The sequence below is a fragment of the Cydia pomonella genome, chromosome 7 (genome assembly GCF_033807575.1).
Source record: "Cydia pomonella isolate Wapato2018A chromosome 7, ilCydPomo1, whole genome shotgun sequence".
NCBI classification, from domain to species: domain Eukaryota; kingdom Metazoa; phylum Arthropoda; class Insecta; order Lepidoptera; family Tortricidae; genus Cydia; species Cydia pomonella.
This window is the reverse complement of record NC_084709.1, coordinates 18,928,594-18,950,120: the sequence shown is the minus strand read 5'-3', so window position 1 is coordinate 18,950,120 and position 21,527 is coordinate 18,928,594. Positions and strand designations below refer to the sequence as shown.

General features: G+C 36.4%; 2 protein-coding genes across 2 annotated transcripts; both read right to left on the bottom strand.

Annotated features, from left to right (window-relative positions):
- Window positions 1-1,419: 1,419 nt before the first annotated feature.
- On the bottom strand, window positions 1,420-5,414 carry LOC133520065 (larval cuticle protein 1-like). Its single transcript, XM_061854356.1, has 3 exons — window positions 5,286-5,414; window positions 2,569-2,687; window positions 1,420-1,824 (listed from the first exon to the last, which is right to left on the bottom strand). Exons 1-3 carry the CDS (start codon window positions 5,292-5,294, stop codon window positions 1,620-1,622), a joined length of 333 nt encoding a protein of 110 aa, XP_061710340.1. The 5' UTR covers window positions 5,295-5,414; the 3' UTR covers window positions 1,420-1,619.
- Window positions 5,415-10,334: 4,920 nt separating this feature from the next.
- LOC133520064 (larval cuticle protein 1-like) lies at window positions 10,335-11,936 on the bottom strand. The gene is made up of 3 exons (XM_061854355.1): window positions 11,803-11,936; window positions 11,330-11,448; window positions 10,335-10,746 (listed from the first exon to the last, which is right to left on the bottom strand). Exons 1-3 carry the CDS (start codon window positions 11,809-11,811, stop codon window positions 10,536-10,538), a joined length of 339 nt encoding a protein of 112 aa, XP_061710339.1. The 5' UTR covers window positions 11,812-11,936; the 3' UTR covers window positions 10,335-10,535.
- Window positions 11,937-21,527: the final 9,591 nt, after the last annotated feature.

Sequence of the window (21,527 nt, the reverse complement as noted above, 5' to 3'; positions counted from 1 at the left end):
CAATATTGTCCAATAACCAATTTATCAGTGCACGCCTGAAGAGAGGTGGACCTTATTTCTTCCGGTATGCGGTTATAAATTTCGATGCACATGTGAAAAGCTGTAAATATATATATTTTTCTTTTTTTTTGCAATTGTGACACTTTTCTTCCCTGCTGCGAGGGATGAAAGTGGTAGTTTACTGTTCTAGGACACTATTATTTTGCATACTATTTTTTAGCTTTAATAATATTTTAAAACATAATCATTTCCCCATAGGTGATGCGAAAAGCAATATGTGTCACATGGTAACAAAATTATTTCCACTTTGTTCGTTAATACTTAGATCTCGCGCTACACTTAGGATTATACTTTAGAATCCCTCATATAGAATCATTCGCTTCGTTTAGAATTCAATGTACACCGTCGCCGTAAATATACAATTTTGTTCCCTTGTGACTAGGGTATGCAATCCGGATCCAAAATGTGTGAAATTATCCGGATCTGGATTCGGATCCACGATCTTCCCATACATTTCAGATCCGTCATCCAAATCCTACTTGTGACTCAATCTACTATTACTAAATACACGGATACCAGTATTCAGTGCATAGATAACGTTATACTGAGAGTGGTGTTCGGTAGTATTTCGTACTTACCAATACCAATTTAATTAATAAACAATTGAAGTTAAAGTTTAAAATTCCAGTTAAAACTCCAATTCCGCCTACAATCTTTTCTGCTTTGCCCTGAGGTTGACTGGTAGAGAATGCCTCGTGCTCGTGGCATTAAGTTCGCCGTTGGTACATTATTATTTTTTTGTGCAATAAAGTTTAAATAAATAAATATATAAATAAAACTGTATTAGGTATAGGAATACAATATGTAAGCTCTCATCTCATTACGGCGGCCTCAACGCCGCCCCAATAATGTTGCATTCGTAATGCAGCTGCAATTGGCATCCGAATAATTCCTTGACGCTAATTAATCAATAGTAACTAGTAAAGGTACGCTCTGAATTCTTTATTGATTGATATTACGAGTCATTTAATAGGGAATATTACTGCAATGTTCTGCCAACAGAGTGCAGCTCTAGCGCACATCCTAAACCATAGAGTAACTTGTACATACTACGCCTTAAACAGTTTTTGACAAGTTTTCACAGATAATTTGTTGCGAATAAAATATAATTGATGCATCAAGGCGGTTTGTTTACAGGGACCTACCGCGAAACGCAAACGAAAATAATTTCGTTATTTTCGTTATCTGCTTGTCTATCGTTCGAATATGCAAGAGTGAGAGAGAGGCAGATAACGAAATTTAGATTTTCGTATTTCGCAGTAGACCCTCAGAATGTGCTATTGGCTCTACGCAGAGTTTTTCGTAATATTCCCTATTTATTTACACTGGGATAAGGTGTCGTTAAATTAAAATATAATATATTCTTCTTTTTGATCAATTTTATTTACAGTACTACAAAATCAGTATAAATGTAAAAAAATATGGCAGTGAGCATCAAAAAAACAAATAATAGCAAGGGAAACGCGTAGCGGATGCCGCGCCCGCGTCCTGATAATGACTTAACTAAGCTAAAGTTCGTGGCACTGTTTGACTAAGGGTCAGGTTTGACCATTGAGAGCCTAGGCGGCCTTGGGGATATCTTCGCTCTCGGCGTGGAAGCCGGTCTCGTCGGCGTAGTAGGTGACGGAGTGGGGCTTGCCTTCTGCGTCGGTGTAGCTGTACGAGCCGCGCACCACTACAACTTCGTGGGGTTTGTTCTCCTCGTCGTTCACGGTTTTAAGCTCACCGTTCTCGTCCTTTTTAATGCCATCTTCGGTTTCGAACCTGAAATTGGAGATAAAGTATGCGTTTTCAGAATTTCTACTAATTATACTCTGGCAAACCCATTTGTCAGAAGAAAAACGCGCGAAATTCATATCAGATTAAATTTGCCTACATCTTTTACGTTTCCCGCCTTTTTCTACTGACGGAAATGGCTTTCCGAACTATAAGTACGAATAATTCTATAAAACGTCTGCAATGTTTTCTAAAAAAATTTTTACGTAAACACAGAAATTACAGACGTACTCGTATTACTTAAAAAAACAAAACCGACTTTACGAATGAACGATGTCAATGTAATATCTAATAATAAATAGAATTCAAATATTTTAAACTTTCTCATTACCTGTTTTGAAAACGAAGAAGAGTATATTGAGTTATTATTCAATATTTTTTTTTACTCTTAATAAAAATATATTTTTACAAGCAAACCCTTGAGTGATCACTAGTACCTATATAGAACTAGCATCAATAGTTGAGTTTATCGATACAGGAACTCCCTACTTGTCAAACAATTTTGCCCCACGGATTCCTGTCTGTTCATAACCTTTAAAAAATACTTTTCCATTATTTGAAGATAAATTAGCAATTTAACACATTACTAAGATGCTCAAGAATAATTTTCCCGATTACTACCGCCACGGTTACACGGATACATTTTACTTATATGTAAGTATCCACTGTATTACCACCCTAAAATGTATCAAAGTTTAATATTGATACTGTCTTAAAGAAATTTAGACTTACGCGTAATTGTATCCACCTTCAGGCTGTTGTTCGAAATCAGAACGAAGAATTTTGGTGGGCTCCTTTTCCGCGGGTGCGGCGAGGGCGACGGCCACGAGGGCGGCAACGACTAGTACAATCTGCACACAAATAATAAATATATTCATAACTAATAGAAGATTCAAAATATATTGTAGAAAAACATTTGACACGCCTGTATTCTTGTGTACCTACTATAGAGTGTTCCATACTCAAGTATGGAGCTTGTAGAGATATTATGTATGCATTCTTACTAACTGCCAAGTTTGTGCAAAGTTTGCCTAGTCAGATTCTATACTATAGATGATTCTAAAATGGTTTAACACATGCTATTAAAAATATGTATTTACAGACAAAGATATGAACTAGATGGTGATTAAAGTGAAGTAAGTTGCTAGCTATTAAAAAAGACGTAAAGAAAAAGAAGTTCGATTATCTCGAAAACCATAAATCTTTTACTAGACCTAGGCTGGTCAAGAAAATGTAGCTATACATTTTCTTGACCAGCCTAGGTGCCCTGTCGGTGGTAAGAAGGTTATCCGTTAATTAGGCTCCCTATATACGATAAGTGCATGATGAGACATTGTTTTCTTAAGATGAAGAGGTGTTTTGTATTACCTATGTATTTTAATAATTCTACGTCAACATTAATTTAAAATCATAAAACAAACTAGTGAACTTAAAATCGACCCTGCAAACTGTTGCGGCTATGAAGACCAATAACTTTATTATAATTACAAGTTAATACCTATATTTTTAAAAATATTAATAAATGAGTGTCTTCGAAATTGCAATCAACAATATAAGTATATAATTAACCTATTTGGCACTTCTTATCGACGTTCCCAATTGTTTCAAAAAAAAAATAAAAAAATAAAGAATTTTAAAAGATTTTTTTTTTGCAAGAATTTATATTTTAATAAAAAAGTCAGTTTTATGCTTTTAAAATATTTGATGACACGGGCGCCTGTTACATGACAGCTGTTTGGTTTTACGTTTACACCGACGAAAAGACGAAATGTGTCAAATTTTCGCTGCCGAATGTAAGAAAATCTGAAACTATCATCACATTAAATGGCGAAACGCTGGACCTTGTCGAGAATACGGTTTTTCTGGGCCTTACTTTAGATAGTAAACTGCAATGGGCCCCTCACATATCTGCCCTGGCGAAAAGGTTGAGCTCTGCCGCGTATGCAGTAAGAAGAATCAGGCAGTTTACTGACGTGGAGACAGCTCGCCTAGTTTACTTCAGTTACTTTCACAGTATTATGTCTTATGGCATACTGGTGTGGGGCAAAGCAGCTGACATAGAAACCATCTTCGTTCTTCAGAAGAGGGCAATCAGATCCATTTATAACATGGCTTCTCGTGACTCACTGAGAGAACGATTCAAGGAAATAGATATTCTCACAGTAGCTTCACAATACATACTAGATGTGATAATGTATACGCATAAGAATATAAAGTCCTTTAAGAAACTGTCTAATATCCATAGTTATAATACGCGAAATAAACATAAGTTAGTAGTCTCCAAGTTTCGTCTACAGAAAGTTAAAAAATCGTTCATGGGAAACTGTGTAACATTTTATAACAAAGTACCCTTAGAGGCATGGAACCTGCCCTATACTTCATTCAAGCAATACGTCAAAAATGCACTTCTCAAAAAGGGATACTATAAAATAGATGACTACTTGGGAGACACGGAATCATGGCCAAGTATCCAGTCTCAAAAGCTGTAATAGTTTTGCGTGCAGTGTCCCGGAGAGGCATATGGCGCTGTTGTTTCTAGCTGTTCAACCTTATGTATTAATGTTTGTTATGTTTTAGTTATTTTGATGATGACATTGACATATTAAATACATAGTAGTTATGTATTCTGTAGAACTAGTTTTAAGATTGTTAGCTTAACAGTCTCTTGACGTGAAATATGTATTTCATACAATTTTTTATTTTTTTTATTCTTTGACATTTGGAGAACCTTTACACCTCCAAATCTTATTATTGTGTATTATTATTTTTCTCAGACCGTGGGGACCTTATACATCTCCAAACTTAATGTATTAACCGTGGAGACTATACGTCTCTGTCATATTGTATAATATACTTGACTTGGTACATACTAGTTATGTACAGAATGTAGCATTAGTTTATGAGACTGCTAGTTTAACAGTCCAGACGCGGTTTATTTATTTAGTATAAATTTTATTTTGACACTTGGAGAGACTTTACACCTCCAAATTTTATTAATATTAGTACTCTGACATTGGGGACCTTTTACATCTCCAGATTTAATGTGTTTTTAACCATAGAGACTATACATCTCTATTGTATTGTAGTAATTATTTATTTTAAGATTATTATAATGTAATGTTTACCCAGGTATTGGCTGTTGTATTTATAAAATGTTGTTATGTATTTTTCATGTCACTATATGATGTTACTGTAAATGTTGTATTGACTTGTAAAAGAGCCCTTGAGGCCTACTTGCAGAATAAAATTTTGAATTTTGAATTTTGAATTTTGAATTTTGAACCGCCTTGGTAAGTGCTTCATTAACTAATAAGTATTAATAAAAAAAAATGCTTTTTGTAGCTACGAAAAGTCTAAAATTTGTTGTATTTCTATAACTACACTGCATAACTATAAGCACATTTCACTAATGATAAATATTTTTTTATAAATAAAATTTAATAACTCACCAGTTTCATTTTGATAATTTTTATAATAATTTACGTCTATTCAATAAGAAACTGATGAGCAACTGATGCCTAAACGCTCGTGACGAAATCTTTTATACATTTCTCCCTGCAATCTAACGCACTCAATGTCAAATGTCAGACGCAAACATATAATACCGGCTACCCGGATTCCGTCATCGATGATCAGTACGAGCGTCTACATCGTTGAACTTTAAACATATTTCGGGAAGCCAATTAACGTTACTAATACTAACGCTCTAAATGGAAGTTTAACTAATCCTTGACAGAGCTACAACACATACATACCAGCTGGGCCTTGCAACAGGAGAAAAAATAAACAGTGGGCAATACGCAATCTGGATCAAACACATTTTAGAAAAAGGTAAATTCTGCGGGCAATACAATAAAGGTTAACAACTCTGGTATCTATATATCCCATTTTTCTTATTAGAGTCTCAAGTACTGAAAAAAATTATCCCACCTGTAATAGTGCCGCATGAAAATTAGTAGTTTTAGGTTCCCTTAAATTTGCGATATCTTCAGGACATACGTGAACAAGTTTGCTATAAAATGTGTATGATCCATCTAACCAACATTTGTTCAGCGACTTTTAATTTTTTTAATAAACTTTGTAGTTTTTTCTAAAACGCAATATACTACTAATAATTTTGTTATGTTTAAAGCGTGACAAACAACGTTAATTACAATGATGCCAGCGTACGAGTACATTGAATATAATAATTAATTTGTATGAAAAATAGGAAGTCAGTTGTTAAACAAAAGTTTTATCGTTTGAGGAGTAGGTAATATGTTTTAATTATTTTTCTCGTGTTACAGGACCGGGTGATATAAAGCTGCCAAAGTAAGATTAAACCTATTGTGCAATACCTACAACAGTAAACACACAATCATTTATTTTATTTTCAAAATCGACAGTTCTCTATCTTACATTAATGGGGTTAAAAGGGAATAAAAACTTGCGCGATCACGACTGAAATGCCTATTCCCTATCCTAACATAAAATAAAATATAGTTTTGGCATTATTTATGTGGTTTCCAGCGACTTAAATCTCCAGTTTATAAGCATTTCAACGGTAAAAGCTCGGCTTCCTAACTTATTTTGCTAACGCTACACATAACAACTTTTTTTGATGTGATGGTGCATGAAAACTGAAAAATTTAAACTGTTTAATTTTGTTTATAATTTGGGGAATGGAATTTAGTAACTTACCTAGCAAAATTGGTACCTTTTTTCAGTTTTTTGCTCATATCTCGAATATTTTTACGAATAGCATACAATTACTTCGAATAAAAATTTTACCATAAAATTCCCTATAACTTTGGTTATGTTTATTTTTACTCTATGATTAATACTCAAGAAGAAAACCTCGTTTATTCGTAACTGTTCAACATAATTCAAATTTTTAGTTTACAGAGGCCTACCGCGGAACGCGAAAATCGAAATTTCGTTATCTGGCCTCTTTATCGCTCGAATATAAAATTAAAATTAAAATAAAAATAAAAATAAAAATAAAAAATAATAATAAATATTTATTTCGAATATGCAAAAGTGACAGAGCGGCAGGTAACGAAATTTCGATGTAGTATTGGCGCCATCTACGCAGATTTTTGCGTAATATCCCCTATTAAAGAAGAAAATAGATGTTGATACATTTCGTGTTATTATTAGGATTTAACCTCTAACATATATCAGACATACCGGGTCTATCGCGAATATACTATGTTACATCTGTGATGCTACCTTTATTTTTAACGTTTAACGTAACGCAGGTTACAATGGTCGTGGTATTGTCTTCAATACTCGAAACTTTTAAATGTGTATCCTCTCACCTCTGTGAAAATTATTAATAATGGAGCATTCCGTGCTCCCACGTCCTTTCTTACCTTCTAATTTCTCTATCCTGTCGCAACTATTTCTCTGCAATACCCCTATTGTCTATTGCCGCAGCTGGCGGCTTATTGGAGATACAATTCAGGCTCTTCCTAGACCACGTAAAACACCATTTGCGACTCGTTGAGATTCCTATATGATTTCTACTACGATTGGCTCTGCTTCTCAAAAGTTGGTAAGAGTGAAGAGAAAAGGTGTGGTTTTCTGACTATTTTATTTGTAATGGGCACTTAATTTTAAACATTGTGTGTCGTATGATCTAGTCTAGGCATATCTTCTTCATATCCTATATGTAATGCTGAGAAGTCTCTAAACAGGTCATAGGTACAAATATTTAGGAAGATTACAATTTTGTCTGCTGTGCCTAAAAGTTAACAATATTAGTGAAACAAATGTCCACAATTTTGGTAGGCATAACTCAAAACTACACTACGTCGACACCGATTTCAGGCCATAAGAGTCTTTACCAAAATCAGGGCTTTATTTTCCTTAACTTTCGGGCAGAAAATAGATAAATTTGTGTGTGTGTGTGTGTGTGTGTGTTTAAAACCCAACTTAACATAACATCAAAGGGGAAATTTAGTTAAGATGCTAATGTTTTGCTAAATAATAGCGTCACTCATGCCAACAAAACAAACTTTTATTTATTTTCCGTTTAGTAAAAAAATATCAAAATATTGTAAACTAGCAGTAACTAACGTTGCAGAAATACGTTATGTAAACTAAATCTACAAAAACCATCTCTAAAGAAGAAACATTAGAGGTAATTTATCTATACAAACGTTCTCGACATTTTCCTCTCTGGATTTCGGCCCCAGATGAATATTTTTTATATGAGTTCAATATTACCATTACCTGTGTCTGTACTGTACATTTTGCTTTTTTATGATATTCTGTTTGTTATAAGAACTAGGTCACTGCAAACAGCACTAAAAACGGCCAAAAAATGCATGCAAAATCGGCATGAATATACGTAAAAATCAACACAACACAGATAAGTTCCTCGAGTTCTGAGATTTTACCAAAGAATTTACGCAGGGTTTTTCGCCTAAGCTGCAATGCTTCAATGCTTCAATTCGCAAAGCTGTATGATACAACTGCAGCTTAGGCGTAAAACCCTGCGTAAATTCGATACAACTTGTATCGCACTAATTGTCAAAGCCGCTCCTGTCAGCGCGACGAAGATATTTACCTAAAATTATCAAACCTGAATTGGGGCTCAGCTGGTATTTCCTATTAAAACTGGTGCACGGAAAACTGGAGTACATTTATATGCAATTCTATTTACAGTTAAAGGTCTTTTAACACCCTGTAAAGCTTGTTTATGTTTTTGGATTGTACTTTGTTGTATTAATGCATGCGCAAGTGCATTGAATGTTGATAGGGCTGCCCCTTCATTGTAATTGGCCACTCTTAACTTAACAATAATACTTCTGTACCCGTAGTGTAAATAAATTCGATTCTGAAACGTGACGTACGCGTTTGCGTTTAGTCTCATTTTGTATTGGATTTAGAAAGAGCGCGCCAAGCGGGACGTTTTGGAAACTCAAAATCCTATACAAAATGAGACTTAACGCAAACGCGTTCGTCACGTTATGATGTCGATAAAACTTACACTAGGGGTACTGTTGTCTTGTTTCTTTCTGCCTTACTATGGAGTGGCCAATTACTATGGAAGGGGCGAATAAGGTACGTAACTAACGTGGCAATTCAAATTTCAACGTGGAGTTAGACGTATATCTACGCGATAACATTGTAGGTGTCATCATTCATAAAATAATAAATAAAACGTACACAACAATTGCAAAAAAAATTGACCTCCGTAAATACGCAGGAGTCGACGATTTTTATGCAATAATACGCAAATAGTCGGCGTCCGCTATACAACGTGTGCGAAGGAGCGGCCACAGTATCCTATCCTGCAACAAGCTGGAGGAAATGCCCAGTGAGTTAGTCCACCATCTTCACTCAAAATTTGAGTACGTTGTACATTTACACTCAATTTTCTCCTTACATATGTACTTATGTATAGAGTTAGACCTATGTACCTAGTAGGTACGTATGTAGTGTATGTAGTGCGTTGAACTGTGGAGTATCCCCGCGAGTGCTGCTGCTTGTCTCTGCGTGCGTCTCATTTCACGGTTATTGGTCAGGGCTATAACCGTGAAAATCGAAATTCGTCAATTGCGGTCATTTTTCTCTGTCACTCTAATCATATTTTAGTGAGACTAAAAGAGAAAGATCCCCGCAATTTGCGAATTTCGGTTTTCGCGGTAGGCCCCCAGAGGCAGCATTCATTCAATGCACATCCTACATTTCATGACATTCTCGAATGGGCTTTTACGTTCTGTATTCGCTTCCACGAACGCCATAATACCGTTGTCCTCTGTCCAAGAAACACATAGATAGGTATACATATATTAAATAAATAAGGAAATATTACATCATTAATATTTTTATAGTACAAGCTCACACTGTCCCGTAAACAAATAACTTAAAACTAATTGGCTGCGATGTGACAAATTTGTGACCAGGAAGCATTATATTAATACAAAAACCTTTCTGCATACCATCGATATATGATTCAAAATATCAATATTATAATTGTCACTGGTATTCTACTATAGTTTGGGTGTAGTAGGTACTTTGATCGATTCCAATCAAAAAGGTTGGGAACGAAATACTAGAGGTGGTCGAGAAGTACTTGTAACTTGGACATATTCTATCATTTGACAAAACACATCAGCAGAAGGAGATCTCCAAGAGAATTCAGCTGGGTTGGGCGGCATTTAATAAATTAGCGGACATCCTGAGACCTGCTAACATTCCACAATGCCTGAAAACTCGCCTCTTCAATCAATGTGTCCTTCCCACCATGACCTACGGTGCCGAGACATGGACGCTCACCAAGGTGGCTGTGCATAAAAGTGTAGCACAGAGAGCCATGGAGCGTGCCATGCTCGGTATCAAGCTTCAAGATCGAGTAAGAGTAATCAAATCCGGAGGACTGAAACAGGTGAAATACATTCCAGCTACAACTAGTATGGAAATTGAATTATTACTGCGTGGGCTGCGTGCATTTCCTCTTCCTACAAAAACTCAATTTACACTGGGGTTCTTCGTTAAATTAAAATATCTTTTGTTTTTTTATCAAATGTAATCACAGTACATGTCAACAAATAATAGTTAAACGCAAAAAAATGGCAGTCAGCATCAAACTAACAAAGAGTAACTGGGGAGGTGCGAAGCGGATGCCACGCTCGCGTCCCGACGATGTTATGGCTTAACTAGGTAACTAGAGTTCATGGCACGGTTTCACTGTCGTTCATGTCGAGATCCTAAGCGTGGGGCGCCTGGGGGATGTCGTCGCTTTGAGGCTGAAAGCCATTTTCGTCGGCGACGTAGGTGACGCTGTGGGGCGCTCCCTCCTTGTCGGTGTAGCTGTAGGAACCGCGGACGACTACCACGCTGTGGGGTTTGTTCTCCTCATCATTCACGACCTTAATCTCACCGACCTCCTCCTTTTTGACGCCATCTTCAGTTTCAAGACTGAAATAAATAATGGTTAATTAATGACGTTGAACCGGAATCTAATCATTTACCTTTAAATCTCGATATGATTTCGGTATATACATAAGGGTGATTTTTCAAAGTAAGAACTGCGATGTGTCATATCATGGTTAGCTTTTAGTATGTTTCATGACAATATTTACCTATTATAGTAGTTTGTGTGACTGCTACATAGTAAAATGCGTCATTTACGATCATTGTTTAATTTCACAAATTTTTAAATATCGGTAGCGACCCCTAAATGTCAATTTAAAAATCTAGAGTGTATTCTAACGGAATAGATCATTTGTGAACGTGAGAGTAAAAAAATAAAAATATTTTGTTTTCAGTACTAGTTTGAATCACCCTAATATATATATATGTATATAGAATAAATTTGGATTCAGAACTAGTTCATTGTGAAATTCTCTTAGGTCACTTTAAATGTAACAAATTAGGACTCTAGATAAAATTCCGAAAAATATTTTACAAATTCCTGAGATACTTGTACAGTACCGCACCCAGCAGTCATGATTTATATTCATAAAAGTGGAAAAGGGACACTAAGAAAGATTTTACTTACGCGAAATTGTATCCACCTTCCGGCTGCTGTTCGAAATCGGAACGAAGAATTTTGACGGGCTCCGGCTCGGCGGGCGCGGCGAGGGCGACAGCCACGAGGGCGGCGACGACGAGTACAACCTGCATAAACAATATATTCATAATAACACCACATTATAACAATCATGCTCACACTTATTCCAGGTACGCCGGGAATTCTTCGGCAGTTCTTTCTAGACAATTTTATTATCGAAACCCCTTATTTTGTTTCATTATTTTTTATTTCTGAATTAGGTACGATGACCACGCTAATATTCTATCCAGGTCGATAATTGCACGAAATTAAAATTAAATAAGTTACTAACAACATGTCACTGTCAAAACAAATGAAACCAAGTTTAATCGCCTTTTGCAATTATACGATTTATAAGGGAAACTAGAGATTCGCTGAATTTCACTCGTAATTTTAATTTAAACATCAATTAGATAACCCACCAGTTTCATTTTTGAGGATTATTTGGACTACTTCTGTTCGACGGAGACCTAATGAGCGACTGATGGCTAAGCTCTAGCGACATAATCTTTTATACATTTCTCCTAGCAAAATAACGTACTAAATGTCAAAACGGTGCAAACAAGCCGGCTCAATACCGGCCACCCGGATTCGGTCATCGACGATCAACTTGTACATCACTGAACTATGATCAGAATTTTGGGAATCCAATACATTCTAAATACAACTTTGAATCTATCGCGACACGATTCAATATTGCCCTAGTCAACGAATGACATTTGAGCCGGTTTGTATGCCATCATAGTAAATGCGTACCTACTCGACACGCCTATGTGTGCGTATGTGTTTAGCAGCTATTTGAAGGTTTTATTCACAACTATTTACTTTATAATTTGTCACTAAATATGAAATACGACAAAAGGGTATTGGGTCAAGGGTGGTGTTTCCTGAACGCGTGAATATCTCTCTGTTTTAGCATTTACAATTGTGATTTATTCATATTGTAAGGCTGTGCTTAAATCAATAATTAACCAATAGAATTTTAGTTAAGAAATCCTAAACAATATTTTTTATTTAACTGTCGACGTACACAGATAGTGTCATTGCCCCCATTAATAAATAAACAGACATTATTGAATAATGGATATTTGTGGCATAAATCTAAATAAAATTCAATTCAGTTTGCATAATCGCTAACTTTGAACAGAAAATTGAGTAACAGCGAGCATTTCTCATAGACGCGACAGGCTTGACGTTCCCACAATAAGTCATAAGTTATAAACCGCAGAGTTAGGAATTTAAATATCTTTCATTTATATGAGAATGAACAAAAACTCCTTTGTCAAGAAAAAATACGTTATAATTTTTATCTAGTGCTGACCATGGGCCTCCTCCACAAAATCCTGTACTGCACAACCATCACCACCTCTAGTGACATATATGGGGTTTGGGCTATCCGTCAGCCTAGTCGAGAACCGTCCGTCAGCAATTTTCGGTCCATGCTTACCACTCTTGGGCTTAATACAAACCCTTATACCTTACATACAGATTTCGTCACGAAAAATAGACTAGACCCTACTCATAGTGTTGTGTTCCCGCCGGTGAATAAGGTTGCCAGAGTTCAACGAGAGGAGGGTTGTAAGGGTCGGCAACGCGCAAGTAACTCCTCTGGAGTTGCAGGCGTACATAGGCTACGGAGACTGCTTACCATCAGGCGGGCCGTATGCTTGTGTGCCACCGACGTAGTATAAAAAAATAAAAATAAAACCTTGCTAAGTACTACGAATTGGACCCTGCAAAAAATATTCACTTTTGACGGTCTATCTTACCTACTTTACCAATTATTATAATTGTAACATACGAACCTTCGCATAATCACTTATATACCCCCCATTGGTACAGCATCCTGGTATTAATAATTCCGTATTGCATTTATACCTACTCTACTCGTACAATTTTACATTACAATGTAACCTGTAACGCCGTAAAATTCGACATTCTTCACGGGTCAAGAACATTACCTCCCGGCTTGCATCCATGTTATCGAATCCAATACATTGACATAAGCAGTATAAGTTAAACATTTATTAGGTACAGAACTACTCATCCACGAAGCATGAACTCATGCTCATCCATCAAAAATAAATCAAACCCGAACGACTGATTCGTTGACATATCAATCATATAATTAAATAACCGGCCAAGAGCATGTCGGGCCACGCTCAGTGTAGGGTTCCGTAGTTACTCTCCCGTCACAATAAGCTAAACTGGAGCTTAAAGTGTAGTAAATGGTACCTTTCACCCGAGTTAAACAAATAGGCAAATTTGCATAATCAGTACCTAATTAAAGTAAGTCTTTTTACTATGAAGGGAAAACTTTTTGCGATAACTCAAAAACAGCTAAACTGATCATGTCCGCTATAGTTTTCATTTAATGTATTTCTTAAGCTCTACTTCCACGATTTTTTTCATATTTTTTGGACCTATGGTTCAAAAGTTAGAGGGGGGGGGGACACATTTTTTTTTTCTTTCGGAGCGATTATCTCCGAATATATTCACTTTATCAAAAAATGTTTCTTGAAAACCCCTATTAGTTTTGAAAGACCTTTCCAACGATACCCCACACTCTAGGGTTGAAGCGAAAAAAAAAATTCACCCCCACTTTACGTGTAGGGGAGGTACCCAAAAAAAAATTAAATTTTTAGATTTTATTGTACGACTTTGTCGGCTTTATTGATTTATGTATCCATGCCAAATTTCAGCTTTCTAGCACTAACGACCACGGAGCAAAGCCTCGGACAGACAGACAGACAGACAGACAGACAGACAGACAGACAGACAGACAGACGGACATGGCGAAACTATAAGGGTTCCGTTTTATGCCATTTGGCTACGGAACCCTAAAAACTGAACGTTTGTTTTCAAATATCATGTAGATTAACTTTGAACTTTGATAATATCATGGTTAAGAGGAGATGATGCGTCTGGTTTATTTACACCTAAATATTAAATTTAATAATCGTTTTGGAAGCTCTATAGTCTAGTATTATGGCCATTCTAGGATAAATCAGCCGTTAAATATTTAAGTTTAAGGTGCAGTAGCCTCCGAGAACGCAGTTTAAAAAAAAGTCTTTTTTAGATCACAATACGGTTTCCAAAAATTTTAATAGCAATCATTCGCTAGGGACTTCAGCGATTAAAATCCCGAGTTGTTGAATTTTTCCTCGATAGAAAAAAATCACGAACATAGGTCTACAATGCACTTTAAAAAAATATTATAATTTTTGCACAAAAACTAAAATTATAAAAAAATATTTCTAAAAATTAGCAATATTTTGCTTGAGCGAACTCAGCGATTATTTTTTTTAGATATTATTAAAACACACAAAAAATAATTAAAATTGAAAAAAAATTACATCCCTGGTCCCGAGCCCGCACATCCATCTCGCTCACGCTGACGCTCATTGAGAGTGAGAGAAGAGCACGAACCTACTGGGCCTTTGATAAAAAAATAGATGCAGTCCAGTCAGAAATTTGAACACTGCCAGATTTCGTGAACGAGCTGAGGTGGTTAGAAATGTTAGATTAGCGCTTATAGATCGTGTCATTCACGACGACGCATGCCTTGACTCGTATTATCATATTATTAAAGCTTAGATTTGAAAAATCTGCGCGTCATCGTGGATGATACGAATTACCCCGTATTTCACGCAATATATAGTCGTTCGATTTGAAGCTGGCCCGAAGCGGCTAATCTTTTGTCTATTGTTAACTAAAACTGCGCGTGCCACTACCTGCAAAAAAGGGTCGTATAATTCTAATTGCCACCTGAGCGCGGGATAGTCCAACGCTCAAAAAACCAGTGTAGGTGTGCTCTCCGATAACGCGCCTTTGTTACGCATATCGAGGACACATTTTAGACTGGTTCTGTAGCATTCGACTGGCCGGCACTCAGTAACCGTATAGGGCAGGGGTGGCCAACAGGTCGATCGCGACTGTTAGTCCAGTCGATCGTGGCAAGGCAAAAAATATAAATACGTAGACCAATTTCATTTAAGGTTTCAAGAAGTATGTAATTGGTAGATCGCACAGGGTTTCGTTAGTAAACAGGAGATCTTGGGTCTAATCAAGTTGGCCACCCCTGGTATAGGGATCACACAAGAAATCGCAAATTATTTTTCCATTTGTTCATTTTGAATCTTATTTCAATTACCATAGGAGTTGTAATTAAATAACCGGTTAAAGTGACCGGGCCCTTTATTTTGCAGGTAGTGGCACGCGCCTTTTTAGTTAACAATAGACAAAGGATAAGCCGTTGGGGGCCAGCTACAAATCTAACGACTATACGAGCAATGGCTATCGATTTGAGATAAATGCCCAGCCTTTTTGAGAAGTTGGTTATTGTTAACATGTCTGGAACGCGGTAGAGAGCGCTTTCCCTTAAATATTAAGACGGAATGCCATAATTGAATACCTACCTACTTAACATTCGTAAGCAAATAAAATAAAGCCAATTAAATATTCGACGATATTTAAATCCATCGCTGATGTGACTTTAAAGAAGTCACCTACGTAATTTCAAATTATTTAGCAAGTTGGAAGAAAAGGAATCTTGTTTATTTTACACGTGTTAATTAATAGTCGGATGATACCATGAACAGGTTCTCAGGTGGTCTTCTTAAATGAGGTGTAGGTGAAGCTACATATATTTAATACGATATTTTAATAGATTAAGAGGCAACAGGAGTGGTCATTTCTCCATACTAACGTACTCAACTGTTTCCTCCGTGGTTTTTGAAGCTAGAGCAATGAATTTTTCAACATAGATTATTATTATTACTGTGTGTTGGACAGTTTTGCTTTTTTTGATATTTTTGTTTCTTAAGGCGCTTGTGCACTTCACTATTCACAAAAACCGCCTAATTTACTAGGTCGCAAAGAGAAGCATGGTATTCAAAACTGACATCAATTAGCCTAAAAAGCAAAACAGTCCGACACAGATAATTTCATTACCATTTAGATCTCAAAGTTTCGTTACATTTCGTTAAGTTTTAGAGGAGGAAACAGTCGAGTACAAAACATCGTTTTTTGAGTTTTTTACACAGGATTTTTCGCCTAACCGTTGTCCTTACCGCACTAGTTTTAGGAGCCGCTTCCGTTAGTGAGACGGATATATTCAACTAAAATATTTAAATCCCAGCTCCCGTATCCTTTTAATAGTCCGAATAGAATCTATGTCTGACTCCCGATAGATAATTAATTTGATAATTTATGCAGAATTATGTAGATCCCGAATTACATGAACCTAAATGCAAATCATTAGTCAATTATGCAATAAGTATGAGCCGTTAGTGCGGATAATGATTCCTTTAACAATCTGTGAAATGAACTGTCACCTGCGGTATTTCCGGACCGATACGACCCCCAAACCTTCAAGAAAAGACCGTATACTCCCATCTTAAGGGTCGCCAACGCACTTACAACCCCACGTCGTCTGCTCGTTTACCTCCCACATCATAAAAAAGAAACTTTCAGGGAAAATAGGTCTTTTCGATGTTTGCTGATAATAGGTTAAAACTTAATACGTCGGAGGTAAATTTAAAACTTAATACGCGATTAAGTCCCGTTTGTGTTAGTTAATAAGGGGGCGTCCATTAATCGCGTCATACGTTTTTGGCTTGTTTTAGACCCCCCCCTCCCCCATGGTGATCTTTGGTGATATTTTCAGGACCCCCCCCCCCCCCCCCATCCAATATGACGTGTATTTTTTTCGATAACTAAAGAACAGTTTTCTAACAAATGAACCTAAGTACACGTGAAGGATTATTATTGACTATATAGCACAGATGAAAAAAAAAATACACGTGATACGTGTCCATACCCCCCCGTCCCCTGTGGTGATCATTGGTGATTTTTTGCTGACCCCCTCCCCCCCCCCCCCCCCCTATACAATATGACGCGATTAATGGACGCCCCCTAATGTGTAAAAATCGTGAAAGTTTATATCAGTATATCTCTTTTTGTTTAGTTACTATACAATTCCAGGGCTATAACCGCAAAAATCGTGCGTCAATTGCGGGCATTTTTCTCTGTCATTCTAATTACGTCTTAGTGAGAATAAAAGAGACAAATCCCCGCAATTTGCGAATTTCGGTTTTGCGGTAGGCCCCCTGCTGATACTTTTGAAGCTAATTGTACACGGTGACGACGATTGACAAAGTGAAATATTACATTAATAATTTATGTAATATTATAACCTTCTTAGGTAAACCAGGGTCGAAGTTCAAACTTAAAGGTCGGCAGCATGCCAACGCCGACAGTAGTTATAGGTACCTATGGTTTCCGGTTCTTTCTACGATACCCTAAAAGCTAGTCGTTCGCAAGCAAGAGACAAAATAAAAGTTATATTATATTAACCTTTGAAAGGTCGAGATATTCTTTATTTTAAGAAATTAGCAATTCATGGCCACTTTTTACAACATAGGTATTTAGGCATATAGAGATTACGTCATCGGCCTATGTTTATGATGCGACTGTTTTTTTAAGTTCGTCTAATTAAACATGTCATTGAGTTATGTGCCCACATCATTTGTGTTGCTGCTGTGTAAACCAAATGGTGCTTTATGCTGGCGGCACTTACTACATTATTAACGTTTTTTTACTACAAATTTGAAGTCATAGGATGTAAATGCCTACTGCAGTTAGGTCTATTTTCGCTTGTATTGAAGCATTTCGACATGATTTTTTCCCGCGACACTGCTTATTCGTTTGGCGGTGACCGTATAATTTCGTAACACTGCTGACAATGGAAAATCGGTTTAGGCTACTTAATTAAAAAATTGGTTTCAGCACTTGACATAAGATAATACAAGTTTAAAGAATAACTTACAGCAAGTATTGCATCAAATCCCAGTTCCGTAACACAGTTGCAACGACGAAGAAGAAAAAAAATGTTAAGTTATTTTTCATATGCAAAAGGCCTTTAAGGTCACTAGCATATTGAATGCAAGCATAGTACGAAGTAACTAAATATTTTATAAGTTTTATTAATATTATCAAAGACTGATTCATTGTACTTTATAAGTAATTTCGTGTTTCGAATTTGACAGCTACACTAGACGGCGCTGGGTGACTAAGTAAATTATGCGGTAACGTTGTCCAAAATTTGCACTTAGTTCAATGACTACCTCTACAAAACAAAACATACGGTGGAGTACAGCGCCATCTGTTTTGGCTGTTAAATAATCGTTTATTTCTTAGACATTACCTCTCTATTACAATCAATAACTCTTCAGTATTATGTATACAGGGTGAAATTGTTATGTTTGACCATACGCTAAGGGGTGGATATCTAGGACATATCTACTGAACATCTTTTACCTTGGGGCCAACCCTGAAATCGGGAAAAAAAATATGCCGTCTCATACATTTTAGTGAATCACATGTCAATGTTTTTCTACGGAACAATTGGAACAGCTGATTTTATTTTTTCGCCATTTCAGGGTGGGTCCCATAGTAAAAGTTGTTCAGTATGACCCAAATATTCACCCCTCAGCGTATGGTCAAACATGAAATTGTTATTTAATACGACAAACAAACACTATTGTTATTCACCCTGTATAAATTTAGTATTATGCTTAAATTAATAACAATCAAGTCTAATAATTCATTGCTTGCCAAATTAACTAAATTAAAATGTGTAATCTTGCCCTTAACATACTTAGAAACTAAGATTGCCTGATGCACCTGCTTGACTTCATTATATATTTGGATAATTAATAACTTTTTAAATGCCAAATTATTTAGTCGAATTGGTATGCGACCTAAGCATGACCTACGTAAATAGATACTATATTTATCTAAAGCACTAAAAAGCTTATTTACATGTCTGCGAATCGTGCTTTTTATAAATAATTATCCCCATGTTGCCGCGCCGGTGAACTTCCAATATCAAGTATTGTGAACGGATGGTATTTATAGTAAACCTTGCCAAGCCCAGGGTTCCGTAGTCAACTAGGAACCCTTATAGTTTCGCCATGTCCGTTTGTCTGTCTGTCTGTCAGAGGCTTTGCTCCGTGGTCGTTAGTGTTAGAAAGCTGCAATCTGGCATGGATATACCGGGTGTGGCCTGTAACACGACACCCCCCCCCCCCCCTCTAACTTTTGAACCATAGGTCCAAAAAATATGAAAAAAAGCATAGAAGTAGAGTTTTAGCAAGACATTAAATGAAAACTATAGCGCACATTATCAGTTTAGCTATTTTTGAGTTATCGCAAAAAGTCTCCCCTTCATAGTAAAAAGACGTACATCCACAGTTAAACGTTATTACGACATTAAATGGGTTGTTAAAGTTATTTGGCATTATTAATGTAAATAAACTAAAATTTAAGATAAAAATTTGTTATTTTACTCATTTTATGTTTGTTTCATTGGCTGTATGAGTAATGCCGTTGTCTATTGGCAGTTTTAGAACGAAAGAGTAAAAAAAAATCAAAGTAAGGGGCAATCCCGCTAATTTTATATTCTTATTCGTTTATTGCACTCATTTACAATGCATTATGTCTAGGACTTATTGCTATACTTTACATTTTCATGCTTTAATGAATAAAATTATTTTAAAATTACTGCGGTTTGCAAAAATATGTGTTTTTTGATCTATCATCATTTAGATAGCTATTCTAAATGTTTTTCGCTGTGGGATATTTATCTTTAGACATGCAAAGTCTCCGATTGCAAGTAAGTTCAAACGAAAAAATCATGGCCATTGATTATGCAAATTTGCCTGTTTGTTTAACTCGGGTGAAAGGTACCATTTCATCCCTTGGTTAAAAATCTACTATACTAATAGCTCCTGTTTAGCTTATTGTGACGGAAGGGTAACTACGGAACCCTACACTGAGCATGGCCCGACATGCTCTTGGCCGGTTTTTTAGGGTTCCGTACCCAAAGGGTCAAACGGGACCCTATTACTGAGACTCCGCTGTCCGTCCGCCCGTCCGTCTGTCACCAGGCTGTATCTCATGAACTGTGATAGTTAGCCAATTGAAATTTCTACAAATTATGTATTTCTGTTGCCGCTATAACAACAAATACTAAAAACAAAATAAAATAAATATTTCTTTCCAATCTCGAGGTTCTCATCCAATCACCGAAGTTAAGCAACGTCGGGCGGGGTCAGTACTTGGATGGGTAACCGTTTTAATAGATAATGGTACGGAACCCTTCCTGTGCGAGTCTGACTCGCACTTGGCCGATTTTTTTGTATAGTATGTGTGTTTTATATTTAAGAAACAGTTTACTGCCATATCATATAAACGTGAGAATAAAAGTTGCATAATAGAAGAAGAAAACATTTATTCGTTCATACAGAAAATATAAGTATGTTTTCACAGTAATAAAGATAAAAGTTGCCAAATCTTACGTAGCTTTTGCACGGCGCGCCATATCTTTTGTTTCCTTCTCATCCACCTCTTAAAGTATTGTACGAAATATAATTTGATATTTACCAGATTAATACTAAGCCCTCAGGGTAGGAAGGTCAGATGGTATCACTTTCGCAATAACCAGTGGGTGCCTGCGCCTCTTCTTAGGATCCAATGCCGAAAGTGAACCTCAGGGCTATAACCGCGAAAATCGAAGTTCGTCAATCGCGGGCATTTTTCTCTGTCACTCTAATTACGTCTTAGTGAGAGTAAAAGAGAAAGATCCCCAGACTTAAATTGACCGGGATATCGATATCCCTCGATATCCAAAACTGTTAAAGAGAAAGATCCCCGCAATTTGCGAATTCGGTTTTCGCGGTAAGGCTGAGGCTCCTAAAGGATAGTTAGTGCCCAACGGCTAAGCTTTTCCATACAATCGTAGTCCCCATTTCCTACCTGAATATTGATATTATGAAAAATATTTTTACTCAATTTATTTTATATTATCTAATCATTAGCTGTGCCCGTTTGTTGAATTTTTTTGATTTCAAAAATTCCTAAGTCTTATAATAATTACAAAATCGAAAAGATATCAAACGCCCCTTCATTTGGACGCCCTTTCTTGGAAGATGTAGTTAACGTAGGTACGTACCTACATCAAATTGCGTATATTTTCTATTAATTTTCCTGAGAGGAAAATGGGGTCTGCGTTTGTATGGAGAAGCGGTCACGTGACTTCATCCCCTTTCGTATAAGATACCACCGGGAAAGTATAAAAATATGG

Bases quoted from the DNA above. Each gene is read 5' to 3' on its own strand.
- LOC133520065 (XM_061854356.1), bottom strand. The intron at 1,825-2,568 runs GTAAGTCTAAAT...CTCCAATTTCAG, and splicing joins GAAGGTGGATACAATTACGC to GTTCGAAACCGAAGATGGCA.
- LOC133520064 (XM_061854355.1), bottom strand. The intron at 10,747-11,329 runs GTAAGTAAAATC...TATTTATTTCAG, and splicing joins GAAGGTGGATACAATTTCGC to TCTTGAAACTGAAGATGGCG.